General features: G+C 36.1%; 1 protein-coding gene and 1 long non-coding RNA gene across 2 annotated transcripts in view; both read right to left on the bottom strand.

The window, feature by feature from the left end:
* LOC149783497 (uncharacterized) overlaps window positions 1-14,981 on the bottom strand; it is a 229,699-nt gene that overhangs the window by 95,713 nt on the left and 119,005 nt on the right. The window lies entirely within an intron of this gene.
* LOC149783498 (uncharacterized) lies at window positions 1,019-5,269 on the bottom strand. Its single transcript, XM_089933129.1, has 3 exons — window positions 5,197-5,269; window positions 3,549-3,632; window positions 1,019-2,178 (listed from the first exon to the last, which is right to left on the bottom strand). The coding sequence occupies exons 1-3, from the start codon at window positions 5,250-5,252 to the stop codon at window positions 1,968-1,970; spliced, it is 351 nt and encodes a 116-aa protein (XP_089789255.1). The 5' UTR covers window positions 5,253-5,269; the 3' UTR covers window positions 1,019-1,967.

Raw genomic sequence — 14,981 nt, forward strand, 5'->3', positions numbered from 1 at the left:
TTTCGAAAAAAGAGCCATGTTAGAAAATGTTCCTATACCTTAAATGTTACCAATGATTGCATACGGTGAGTGAATGCATGCGTATAATTAGTTGATAGAAGTTAGTCTTTGAGAAAAGTATTTAAATTGAAAAGGTACATAATATCTACAGTTAATATAATCTGACACACCAGTTCAACATCAAGGCCGAGGAGATTTAAAATTATATCTCCGAGGTCAGCTGATTGAAATGGCACAATGAGGTAAACAACAGTGTTATGTAGAGTTATATTATGTTGTTTTCTATGGATATAGATTCTAAGTGTCATTGATGTAAAACAAAAAACCAAACAACATATTAAATAGCTAATTTTACCCATGATTGTGGGTTTGTAGTTTATGATAATGTCATTTTGTTTGTAAACATATTTATTTTGAAATTGAATAGTCCACCTCTGTTTTGATTGATTGGCTGCAAAACTTACAGTCAAGGTCCTGGCACGGTTTACAACTCAGAATGAACCGGAAATGAATTAATGCTATTCTTATTGGTTCTGTTATTGCGTCTGAGATTTAATATACGTGTTTGTACCTTAACATTCCTAATTCCTACCCTAATCATCTGACTAGTGGAATAATCTTTCAGTAGTGTTCAATTATTGTTTCAGATTTTATTGGTTTAAATTATCACTGGAATTACAAAGTCTTCACTGACAGCACGATAAAATCACTATTATGGGATTACAGTGAATTCTTTTCAAAATATTATGGATCATGTCATTGTGACATATCGAGACAGTCAGCACATTGCCACATTACAGGTTATATGTACTTCAGAACATTCAAGATCGGAATTAAATTTTAGTACCATTGGAACTCGTTTGATTGAATAAGGTCCCAGAAAACGAAAACACAATAAAACTTCAGAAAGTCTGATTGTTACGTGTTTAGGTTCGAATAAACAGTAACAAAAGAAAGAGTGAAAACAACGAGCTTTGAAAATATATAATAATTTATTTTCCTGCAAAAATTCTGTAAAAATGAAAACATATGAACTTACGGTTTTATAGAATCAAATCCAAAAATAATCCAAGAATAAACCAAAAAATATTTTTAGTAGTCCTAATAACAAAATGTTCTATTGATTTCATGTTCAAGTCCCGACGAAGAATCCAAGATGGAAGACGATGAGGTATACTGTAACCTGTAATATTGAAGCATACAGTTCCTTGTATAAATAATAATTATCACTCCGGTATTGGAAATCCAAATAAATTTTATAAAAACTGTCCTTGTTCAACAATTTCACATGAGCACACGTATTTTCCAGAAAAAAAAAGAATTAATACTTTTGCATTCATGTAAGTTGAAATAACTCCAATCCTAGTAATTTGAAATAACTCCAAAGAGCACAAGATACAACTTCCAGTGTACTAGAGAATAACTCTCGAAAACAAAGGTTATATCGTCTTTTAAAAGCAAAAAGGGGATCACGTGATCCTGTTTTAGAACCTCGTAGAAATTAGGTACTTGTTAAATATCACGTACACTCAGTTTGATCCTGACGAAAACCAATAATTTTGCTCTAAGAAATAATAATTTAAAAAATTGTTTACATCTTAAACTCCTAGTCACATCATGACCTCGACAACAACCAATCATTTTAAAATAAAAATTGAACTTGTTTACGTGGTTGTTACTAATTTTGAATCAAGGTCAGGATCTAGATCAACACCTGATTGTTTACAAAACGAACAGTCAAGGTCAAACGATTCTCTGAAAAAAGTATTATCTCTAGTGAATATCTTTACATTACAACAGCATTCAAAAAATATATAAAAATAAAACTGACAAGCAATTAAATTGAAAAAAAATATATATTAAATCAGATATAATTAAACCAAATATACGTAATAATGATTAAGAGATACAGGCAAATCATTTTGCTTCGTTTACGTTGTGTTATCTTACATTCGATGCATAAACCCTTATTTTCTAAAAAACTTAATAAGTCTCGAATGCCTTCCTGTGGATAGCAGCGCCCACTTCGCATAACACAAGAGTAGAGCAGACAATGTAATTTCACTACGAACGTTCATCTGCGCGCGATTGTCCATCTCGTCTATTTGCTCCATTACATTTCGTATTTCTTTCTGCAATTGTTCAACCTGTCTCTTGGTTCCCACGTGCGGATTGTCACTGATTGAAGAAATGAAGAAAAAAAACGAAGGAGATGCTAATGTAATAAATATTCATGCATTTTTACTCAAATGCTGAGCGTACGTACCATATGCATTACAAAGACTGTGTCTCGTATATGTCTTAAACAAGTATTCCTCGTGGTCAGTCTAATATAACTACTTTGAGTATCAGATTTTTATTATCCAGATGATCGTGGCATAATGAAATGAAGCCCTAAAAGGCATCTAATATTTTTATGTTGATCCATAATTTGTATCATAATTGATCACCCTTAACACGTGTCTTTGTCGTTTCCGTACGTAAGAATGAGCGATGTTTCTTTTATAGAAAGAAAACTATTTAACAAACATTACAAAGTTGATATTATTAAAATGCAGCAAGCACTATTTGAGAAGTGATGCATTAAACTTTTTGCGGAATTCTTACCATGTTTACTAAAAATAAATTTACCCTTTCTAACATAATAATAATAGAGCATTTTTCTCTCCTTTCTAAAGCATTTGCTTACGACAGAATTTGATGTACACGTATATGCCAATCGAATACAGGATATGTAAGTATATAAGTGTCTATAACAATACTATAACCTTTTTTCACAATGCCCAAATAATAATAAAAAAGCATTGCCTCAAGGAAGTTGAGGGGTTGTGCGATGCAACGTTTGTCTTTCATGCAACAGGAGAACGGACTATAAAAGACTTAATACCCAAAGTCTACTTGTATTCAGCTGCTTTGGAGATTCATTACATACTTTCGCCAAGAAAATCCGTTTTAAAACTTCCTTTTGAAATTAGATGCAGATTTGGAATTGATAGTGACTTATAACAATACCACAGAGCAGTTACATATGAAGATCTGAAACAAAAGTGCCTGGAAATAAAGTTTACAGATTGTTTAGATCTATTATAACAACATTGTTATCGTTGCTTGATTTTGAGGCTACTTTGAGCGGGTTTAACACTATGCAACTGTTCTTACATTAAGTAACATAAAAACCTATTCATTTAAAGTGATTATCATATGCCAACTAACCAAAATTAATAGTTCTGAGCAACATGCAGCATGCGGTATCAGTAAGGAAACTCACGTACAAGATCAAAAACACTTGACCTTTTTTTTTTAAATGTGCAAACGGATCATTAGAAACCAATGTTTCAAACTTCACCTGACCCGTATAATCATTTCAGCCTTAAAAAAATTGCCTGATGCTTCGTTTTCAGATAATTTATCTACGTGTCAACAAACAACGTTTATTCTGCAGAAAATACAGTAGCGTATGCTTCATGTATGAAGAATATATTTATTTTGATATACTTCTGATCCCAAACACCAAAATGAACAGTCTTTCATCATAAATAATAACTCACCTTCTTGATCCCGTTCTAGCATGGCATTTATCTGTATTTGCCATGTTTTCGGGCACTGCATTCATGTGAACAAAGAAGTCAAAACTGTTAACAAATGAAAATAAACAAATTACACACCCTCGCATACATTTACCTAAAAAAAATATAGCAAGAGAGAGATGGATAGATGCGAGTTCTTTGCAGATACGAGGTCTTTGCAGCACTATTTACAATAATTAATCAGTAATATTTAAAATAATTAGTAATGATTGTTGGAAGAGTATTTTATTATTCAAACAAGCGCTAAATAATTCTTGTATTCATTATCAAACCTGAATTTTTGTTCAATTAATGTAGTAGAATATGACAAGTAAACTGATTTTTATTGTGTTCAAAACTGAATTTAGTCAGGAAGCTGAAGTATATTATGTTGCTCTGCTTCGTGAAATCCATGAGGTGTAGTTGCGTTTCTTTTTCTTTTTCTTCAGCTTAGTATTTAGGCGTATATTTGCTTTATCATTATTTAGTGTCCATGAAAATACTAGTATAGACATAATGATATCACATTCGAGACTGATCTGCATGAAACAATGCGCAGCAACAATTCCACTCCATGCGCTCGGCTTGAAGAAAGCATAGTTGATTTAATATGTCTGTTACAGAGATATCCCTGATGCAGTTAACATTTATAGGCAGTTGAAATTGGTTTCTTTTGAATTAAGATAGTACAAAGATAATTACTCCACCAAGGAATTGTATCATCTTGATGTTTCTGTGTCCCTCCGATATATATTTATAGATAAAATCACAAATAAATATTAAAGTTCTATCACAAGTCCAAAAGAGTGTTCTGAATAAATTCCAGTATTGAATGTGATTATGTATCAGTAGCTTTGAAGCGGGAGGTCGTGGGTTCGAACCCCAGCCGAGTCATACCAAAGACTTACAAAAATGGTACTAACAGCTGCCTCGCTAGGCTCTCAGGATTAAAAGGTTAGTGTTAGGACTGGTCGGCCTGGTGTCAGGATAATGTGACTGGGTGGGACATCATGCTACATGTCTGCGGCATGATATGCCCCAGCGCTAGACATCACTGTAAACTGCCACACTGCAGACATCGTAGCTATATGACTGAAAATTGTTACAGCTACGATAAAAATCCTAATCACACACACACACACACACACAGTAGCTTTGAATGTGCTAATGTGTCAATAATCTTAATGTATCACAATATATAATTCATAATGTACTTCACAATAGCGATTTATACCAAATAAATGATTCCTGTAAAATTCTACTTGAACACAACTAACAGTGGTTTCAGAGCTGAACTTATATTAGGAATGAATAAATGTTTACTTTGGTCTCGTTATATACAGACTGTCACCTGAGCTATGACACAAGAACATGTTCTGCTCTTACGTCATTTTCAATGGAAATTTCCATCAAATTTGTAAACAACGACTTAACCAAATTTGTCACATGTATGATCTTTTTAGTTCTTACTATCCCATTGAGAGATAGACAGTCGAGCAGACGGATAGATGTTAATGACGCATTTACTCTTGAAACAAAGTTTACTGAAAGATAATGAAAACAAAGCAAAAGCTTCGAACGTTTTCTATATTAGATGATAAAAGAAGTTTAAAGATAATAAAACCCATACCTGTATGTGCTTATATTGCGACGCTTGACTACCATCAAATAACTCCCGTGTGGCATTTTGGAATCTACCTTTCTGTGTTATATAGGTAGAGTGATCGTATTAAATTTTCTGAGCAAAGAAATAACCTATGGTTAATCAAACACGATATAGTTATATCCTTCGAGGGTGTGTTTTGACATAATTGACTTTGACTTTGTGAATATGTATGTATTAACAATTGCCTCAAGTATTGAGAAACAGTATGTCCGTCAAAATATTTCTAGCTTGAAACAAAGGATTGATGTTTACAAAATAGAAGCAAAATTCAGATTTTACTGAAGTATGAAGTTATAATATAGTAACATTCAGTATGCATTATGTATTTGCAATTGTGTTTTTGTAAAGGAATATATAACATTTGAAAAACAGAAAATCAGGTGGGAAATAAAGGTAAGTAAATTAAGTATGGTAAGTTTAGCTATTATAACACAACCAAACACTATTATAAGATGTGTACAAAACATCGCTAGGTTGTTTATTTTAAGTCTGAATAATTTGTTGGCAAAGTTTCATACTTTTTTCTCTCTACAATGTTTTTGATGTGTAAAATAGATCAAAAATTCTGTATCAAACGAACTTTTGCCCAAATCTTTTTGAGATATATGACATATAAATACGACTACCAAATATAATTAATTTCCCAGTTTTAAACAGACCTGAGTGTAGAGTTGTCTCGATATAAAGGTATTTGTAACTGAGCAGCATTTTATCAATGAATCGAAGTGGAAAACATTGAATTAGGTGATCATGGTTGGGTATTTATCGAAGATTACGTTTTTCCTGAACACTCAGAAGGTAAATAAAGTCGTAAGGGCTTTATACTAACATTGTGATTAAGTAAAATCTTTCCTTTTATTTTCGTACATACCTAATCACAACGTAAATAAAGTCTGGAGGACCTAAAGCTAACTTTTTGTGTGATTGGGTCAAATGTGCACTTTGAAAAATACTCAGTCATGACAATATAATCATAATAATTTTCAATTTTCTTCCATTCTATCATCAAATCAGATTATGCACTCAAAACATTTGATTATGTATGTAGTTGTCTCCATAATGCTCTGGACATGAGCCTAAATAACTAACAAAATCACAACAAAAGACTGGCGACGGTAACAGTTACTTTTGTTGATAAGCATCATACTTTAAAGGATTTGCGATGGCTACCCATAGATTATATTCATTCGGAATTTACCAAAACAGAAAGAAAACAGTATTTCCCACTTTTAGTTAGTTGTTTTCCTCTACATCATATAACTATGACCTTGTAAAATAACACCTGATATAACGAGTGTACAACTCTATTTCGAAGCGAAATCCTTTACCATAAAAGGTAACGATAAAATAAATTGTACACAGCAATGACATTCATGTCATGCGCAACAGCATTATCAAATACCAAGTTGGTGAAGGCAGCTTTGCTCGCAAAGCCAGGCATATGATTTGTTTAGTTACGTAGAAGAGTGCTGGAGTGCAGGATGAAATATATGATTAGAGTGTTTGAACTTCGGATTCGAGATTTATCGAGGGTTGCATATTTTGATTTCCTGTGAAACGGATGATGGTTATGGGCTGGTACAGACAAAGATTAACCACAAATAATCACATTTGCCTAAACTTAATTTTATTTTTTGTTCAATACAAGGATTTGACATAAATTTTGACAGATTACTCGCACTTGTGGTCTGTCATAAACAACACACTTCTGGTAGAGAACACAGCATCCCTAGTAGTTAAGGGGGTCACATTAGCGTCACTGGGACTTTAGGGGGTTTACACTTTGGTGTCAATAGGAATTTAACATGGGAATGTCACCTTGTGAAACATCACAAGAGTGAACTGGAGACATAGCCTACTAAAATCTTTTTGTCAAAAACGTTGCTGTAAAGTTCTCACAGAATAGTACATCTAAACATGCCATGAATATTTCCACAAGGCGCCCATGGTACGATTGTGCATTAGCTTTATTGTATGTAAAGTAACTAGTGGTCAGGTACAGAAAAACACGTCTGATCCTCTCGCGGTGAGAATAACAGCTGAAAACAATTTGAAGCTAAGGCGGTGGAAAATATCGGTTAGCCAGTGAAGTCGCTTACAATCAATGACACATTTGTTTGGTTCTGAATTCAAGGCAAGTAGTGTAGTGGTCAGGTGCAGAAAAAAAACATGTCTGATCTTGTCGAAAGAGATTCGAAGCTAAGGTGGTAGAAAATAGGTGTAGTCAATAAAATTGCTTCTAACGACTGACATATTATTTTGCCTAGGATCGCGCTTTTACAATTGCAGTGCAGACTGACTGGAGTGTGAACTTGCAATCCTGTGTTGTGTAACTTAACATTTCTTCTTGCCACATCAAATACTTAACTGTGCCATTATTGTTCGCGTTTTGAAACTGACCAAAACAAAATATTTTCTCACCTGGACATTTTGACGTACACACTTTCGCATAGATAGAGAGAGAGAGAAATGATATAGTATTGAGTAGTAGTTTTTTTTCAGAATAGTGAATTTGGGGTTTGTATGAAGTAAATAAACTAATGTACAGTGAACCTCAAGGATGATAACCTAAGCTGTCTGTCCATTGACGCATGTATTTACATTAGAAGAAATATGATCTCTAAAACACAAGGATATAAGGCAAGCATGACCTGAATGAACACAAACACAGAAAACTGTAGAAAACTTCACGTCCGCGTAACTTAAAGTTTCAATACCTTTGCAAGACAAACTTGGTACCTTTTGTAGAGCTTGAAATAAGAAAATTGAACAAATCTATACACTTTGCTCTAGATATTTCCTTTTGCAGCAACAGACTATACAACATAAATACCGTTACAACAATAAAAATATTACATTCTCTATAACAAACAAATATATAAAAAATGGAATTAAAGTTTAACGATGACTTACCAACAAAACTGAAGTTAATAAAAGCAATGTCATGTGTAGAAATGCCTCCCACTTTGGGAAGGTAGGCGAATGTAATCTGCCATGTAACATCAACTTGAAAAATTATAAACAGAGAGAAATCTGAATTCAAAATTCAGGTTTTTGTTTCAAAATTAGTTGTACATAGCTAAGCACTAATAAAGAGTGGAAGAGGGAAAATACACATACAAGCTTTGATATTTCTGAAAAAGATGAGGGTATATTCATAACGTTCTTAACCACCTATGTATGCTTAGACTTGTCTGTGGGATATCCACAAATGAAGTACAGATTTCTGGTCACGCTGCAAGTGTGTGAGTGTTTTTGAAAATGGTAAAAATTGGATATACAATTTTCTCGTGATACTTATAACGTGAAGAGTCTGTGCAAGTGTCAAAAGCCAAAGTCACATAACTTTTGTATTTTGTACGGCTTGTAAAGATTTCTACTTTAGAAAATGTGAAGCATCACAAGTTATTATCACAAACAGAAGTGGAACATAGGAGCTTGACAGTTGTTGTTTAGATACATCCACTAAACTTCACAACTTACTTGGTCTGTCTCATACTTTGGTCTTAGGAACGATCACCTTTGTAGGTGCAGCAAAAGTAGTAACTGGAGGAGGAAACGCCGTCGCTGCTGTCGAAAAATGCTAGTTCTTTTAAAAATGGGTTTAGTATTTTTTTTAAATATCAGATGAATAAAAACGTGTGTTAAAACAGGGCTGGTAGACATCGTGGTCAGCGACAAGGTAGAGGTGACTGAGAGAAGGAGACAACGTTGTCGAGTAGCGTGTTTTTCTGGAGTACGTACGTGTTCTAACCGCACAGTGCCGTCTCTAACTCTCTTGAGGACACCAGCTGTCTGTTTTGTTTTCTTGCAACTGTTTTCTTTCGTGGTAGGGTTTGAATCGAAGGGTCGTCAAGATGCATAAGGTGTTTAAGACGCACCGCTGTCGTTGGGTTCCTATATGTTTGGCTTTCATTTGACCCTGTGAAATATGCCAAGTCGTTATGACAACAAGAGGTAGAGAGGGTATATATGGAGAGAACGAATGTGGTTAAATCATTTCTGAATCAGCAATCGATGAAACAATCGCACGATTTCAGTGAGAGAGAAGAAGAACGTAAGAGGCAGCGACGTGCCGTATCGCCTCACACACGAAAATAAGTGTTGGCTCAAATCGAAGACATGAGCGAACCTGAACCAACATCTTCCACGTCTGCGACCAGACAGAGAGAGCCTACTCCAACACAAAGTCCACCAGTATCACCCGAAAAGTATTACCACATTCGAGAGACGGAAAAGCGCTCCTCTAGACAATTTAGAACTACGGCTTACACTTACACTGTGAAGTTTAAAGATTTCAAGGCCGACGTACCGCTGGAGAAAGCAAAAGAGTTCATCACCGAGGTGTGGGATTCTTTGTTAACCACACTGAAACGACAATGTCAAGCCAAAGAAGACGATCGCTTGAGACTTTCCATGCATTGCGACTTTGAAGTCAACCGTTTGGATCCAATTCTAGTAGCCCAGCAGAAGTGACACCTTCCAAAGTCATCGGCAAGATTCAACACGTGCAACAATCCAATGACAAGTTTCACATCACCGATGGAAAAGCGACATGAATGAACATTTAATGTAAATACGTTGTATATGAAGTGATTTCAGAAAGGCGTGAACTTTAATTGTAAACATTAGTTTACTTGAACTAAGAACTAAATAACTCGTAAATAGGTTTGTTTCATGCCCAAATGTTTATGTATTAAATGGATAGTGCTTAGACCAAAGAGCAGGCCACAGATCCCATGTATATACTTGAATAAATGTTTATGACCCACGTCTCTTCCCCACGGGACAGGACGCAAAAAGGTGTTATTGGTGGACGACCTTCGCAGCACCAAAAGGAGCCTCGTCCAAATTAACAACCCTCAAGACCAGATGTGTTTAGCCCGTGCCATCGTCTTAGGACGAACGTATGCCGACAAGAACGACACGGTAGAATGGAAAAGAGCCTGGAAAACTGTTCAGCAATCTGACCGAGCCAAACAACGAAGTGAAGCAGAACTCCTGTTTTACAGAAAGCAGGTCTATCCAAAGACACCCCCTGTGGCAATCCTGAAATGCAAACATTGCAAGATGTCATAGCTCCACGCTAAAGCTTGAAAGTGCACCCTGAAGAAGTACGTGGACCTCTGTTGATTCTAGGCAAAGATTTCAAAGACGGAAAATACATTCACGTCTATCATCACAATGAACATTTCGATAACATTACCAGGATCACTGGAATCCTGGGATACATATATTATTGTGAGAAATGTGAATATGGCTATAACAATCGAAAGCATCACAAGCATTGTGGATCGAAATGCTCAGGATGTTTGGCCTCTCAACCTTGTCTGGACGAAGGACAACAACGAGTGCATTGCCCTGCTTGTCAGCGCACTTTCGTCAGCCCTACCTGTTACCAACAACATCTAAAAACGCAAGGTTCACAGCAGAAAAGTACTTGTCAACTCCTGAGATTGTGACCTACTTGTGGAAAAGTCATACGTAGCAATAATGCCAAGACACACGTATGTTCAGGAAAGAAACGATGTCACATCTGTCGCCAAATAGTGGACTTGGAACACCAATGCTACATTCAAAAATACCATTCTAAACATCAAGAAGAAGACGATGTTTGGAAGAACGGCAATTTCATCTCGTTCGATTTCGAATGCATGCAAGAGACCGGTATTCACATTCCTAATTTCTGCGTGGCTCATCGAGAAGTGACGACAAGATTCTAAGTTTTGCTAGAGGCGGCCCTAAAAATTACGGCTATGAATACCGGGACAAACAAAGGGAAGTGCACACCGAGTGTCAAGTCAAAGGATTGACTCTCAATTATCGCAACAGTCGAGTGGTGAACTTTGCCGTATTGAAAGAAGCCTTGTATTCTGGACAGGATGGAAACTTTAAAGTGACCACCTACGAACCGTACAAGATTGTACGTTTGCCCACTCACCAAATCGTCAGTCGACCCTGGGAAAAATTGTATCAATTCGTGTACTAGAAGCGAGTGAGGCTTCCCAACCGCTTCACTGTGCCGTACGGTCACGTCGATATTGGTCAGCATATAAAAAGGGACAACATGCAAGACCGATAGTTCATTGTCACTACCAACGTCAATCGAGAAAAATGAACCCTTTCAAACAGCAAATATCCAGCGTAAGACTCAAGTCGAACGAGAAACTCAGGTGTGATTCTATGCCTCACGATCACATCGCCAACGCAGTACCACATCTTAGTTGTTTATGTACTAATACCATGACAAACTACGTGCAACCAGTGCAACTTCCAGACCACATAACTTTACCTTATGGACATGTTGATATCACCCAGAATAAAAAGGGACGACTTCCAAGAACGACACTTCATTGCGAGGACTAGCGACGAGAAAGATGAATTATTTTACGCAGATGAAACAAGAGAAGGAACAAACATCCTTGACCTCTTTCACCACCATACCGTCAAAGCAAAGTGTGTCTTAGAAGGAAAAGGATTCAATAGACCTAAAGGAGTATTTTAGCATCCAAATGACTCAGACAGCGACCTCGAGAAAATGTAGGGCGACAACTTACACGTACACGGTGAAATTTAAAGACTTCGCGTCTGACGTTCCAGCAGAGGAAGTAGCAGGTTTCATTACGGACCTACTTGACTCACTGTTAGAGGAACTCAAATGTCATTGCCAAGTCAAAGATCGAGGTCGCTTGAGCCTATCTATGTATCACGACAGTTTGAACTCGCCTGTATGCCTCGGGTTTAGCACACATGCAGAACTAACTTCCTCCAGACTTTTGAGGGCTATAGAAGACATGCAGACGATGAGAGAAACATTTGACATCACAGATTGAAAAGTGACAATTCATATGGCATACGTTGTACCTCCATGGAAAGAAGACGATGACTGTACTTGATCTGCTTACCGAAAAAAAGGTAGTACGTGATGGGAAACATCTACGCTGGGACAAAAATGGTAGTTGACCAGATTTTAAACAACGTGTGCGACGGATAGAGAGAGAAATATGAGCTTTGTCGTATTTGATTGGTTGTTACTTGTTTTGTTTTAGCTTTTTCTTATAAATGAACATTTAATGTAAATACGTTGTATATGAAGTGATTTCAGAAAGGCGTGAACTTTAATTGTAAACATTAATTTACTTGAACTAAGAACTAAATAACTCGTAAATAGGTTTGTTTCATGCCCAAATGTTTATGTATTAAATGGATAGTGCTTAGACCAAAGAGCAGGCCACAGATCCCATGTATATACTTGAATAAATGTTTTGAACCCATACAATAGACTTTTCTTTTTTCGAGTCTCTATTCTATATGTGAGTCTTTCCTTAGAACATTTCTGTCCTCTTTTCTGTGTGTTTGGATGTATTTGTTTGTTTCTGTATATCTATGTTTGTCCCTATCAACCCTTTGTCCTTACAAATACATTTCACCCTATAAAAAGTTTTGACCCTATAAACCTCATGACGCCACCCAATGTTCAATTCCCATTGACATCCAAGTAATATTCCCATGTTAAATTTCCATTGACGCCAAACTCCAAACCCCCTATTTTAACGTTAAAGTCCCATTGACGGTAAAGTGACCCCCTTAACTACTAATCCTGTTAGCCTGAAGTGCTGGCGCACATAGTGAGTGACCTGTGTAGCGTTGCACTCCGGCATTCTTGCACGTGTCTGCCATGAATGATGAGAACTGTTTTGGTTCTACAGATTCACAGATATACCATTATTGAGCAAATTCAGGAGACATTTTTACTTTTTTTTCTGCAGTGTATAAATAAGATCTTTGCTGTTTTGTCAGATTTCTCCCGGAATCTATTTTACAGATTTCACTGTAAATGTGCTTGTGCCAGTTGTATATATTTTATTACCTTGTGCTGCTTCAATTTTCATTTTAATGGTTATTTCACCAGCAAATATACTCTCCGCCACGAATAGCCTATCGAGTGATGGGAAATATTATAACATGCACAAAACCAAACACAAAATTATATCAAACAATATAATAGGACACTCCCGCCTGAACTCCACCGCTCATCTTTGTAGCTAAACAAAGTATGTGACAGGAGATTTTAGTAAAAATGGACAGAATGTTGGTTTTGAAGGAACGAAATGCGTAAAAAGCATAAACAGTGAATGCTAAAATTCAAGGTGCCATATTCACGCTTATAATTTGCAAAAACAATGGGCTAGTGAAAATAACAAATCTTATCGAGTGACAAAGTTTCTGTGATCACTGCTATGACCCACGTTGACATGTTACCCCATTTAAAATACTATACAAGAGTCGACGACCTTTGGCTAGCGAATGCTAAATGCCTGTTGTCTGACGCACTCTTAGGGTTTGGAAAATCAATGGGATAGTAAGAACAAAAAAGTCATACATGTGACAAATTTGGTTAAGTCACGGATATAACACACTCTGACACTCTCTCCTATTTAAAATGCCATCCAAGAGTCCTCGACCATTGGACAGCCAAGATGGATGTAGATATTCGGGCGCAGTATGAAAAGGCCAATGAAATTTACGAGGTACTTATTTTCGAATGGTTTGTTGATTAAATCTGTTTATTTCACGACATAGCGTTGGAATTAAAAGGTGCACGTGCTCATGGACGGATATTTATCAAAGTGTAAATTGTTGCCTAATCGCTCACAAATTTATCTTCGGACTTTACATAATCCTATAATAATTTCTTATTTTCGTCCATTTATGCTGGAGTAATAAAACTGTGATGTTCACTTATGAAACACGAATGGATAACATATAATTACTAGAAAATATGCCTTCCAAGAATTGATATTAAGTTATGGTGTCCTATCATTCATAAACACATATAGATCTACGATGGAACGCCATACATATAACGAATATAAAGTCGCCCTATTTCACACTAATAGAGCGTACAGAATGTATGATCCAGTATGTTACATTCATTTCAAGTCTGCTCAAAGACCCACCCGTAGCCGCAATTTCCCTGTGGACACACGTTAGAGTATGAACCCCCGACGCTTCAATAGTTGAGCCGAACCAACACAAATGGTTCCAAAAACATCAACACTGCACAAGTAAACCGTCTAAAACTGAGCTGTAAATTTATGTACACTGTTGATCAAACGTCACTATACATTTTATGTAAGGTGTGTGTGTAATTAGGATTTTTAACGTAGTTTTAACATATTTTCCGTCATATCGCTACGATGTTTGCAGTGTGGCAGTTTATAGTGATTTTATTTAAGGTACACAAGTAAAAGATCAAAAAGTATTAATGCTGTTCTCCATTAAGAATGACTGTATAAAATTACACGATAAACACGTGTGTATACGAATCTGCCTAAAAAGAATGAGCAAATAGGTTTATAAGAAGCTAAAACGTTTCTCGTAGTCCACACTGCGCAACAAACACGATTCAGTTCAACCTGTGAATACAAATTCAAGCATGAAACGGCCTGTAAACAATCTAATATTGCCGCATTGAATTAATATTTTATAACGTTATGGTCAATTATATTCTAAAGCATTTGATGCAGGAAAATCAGTTCTATGAAACACAGATGACAGAATGTTGCATGGCTGTACAAATGAAAATCAGTTTATCGTGAAGACGTCTTCTTGACAATATGCGTTGTAGCTATATAGAAAAATGAACATATGGGCGTGACTCGCAAAAAACCACAGATGAAATGCACTTGGCGAGTGAATTTACTAATGCAGACATTTTGCACGAGCCTCATTAGCTCGATTGCCCA

The sequence above is a fragment of the Sinohyriopsis cumingii genome, chromosome 14 (genome assembly GCF_028554795.1).
Source record: "Sinohyriopsis cumingii isolate HCF-2022 chromosome 14, ASM2855479v2, whole genome shotgun sequence".
Taxonomy (NCBI): Eukaryota; Metazoa; Mollusca; class Bivalvia; order Unionida; family Unionidae; genus Sinohyriopsis; species Sinohyriopsis cumingii.

Coding starts and splice junctions, on each gene's coding strand:
- LOC149783498 (XM_089933129.1), bottom strand. CDS start 5,252: ATGCCACACGGGAGTTATTTGATGGTAGTCAAGCGTCGCAATATAAGC. Junction 3,633..5,196: donor CGCAATATAAGCACATACAG/GTATGGGTTTTA, acceptor ATTTGTTAACAG/TTTTGACTTCTTTGTTCACA. Junction 2,179..3,548: donor GCTAGAACGGGATCAAGAAG/GTGAGTTATTAT, acceptor TTCTTCAATCAG/TGACAATCCGCACGTGGGAA.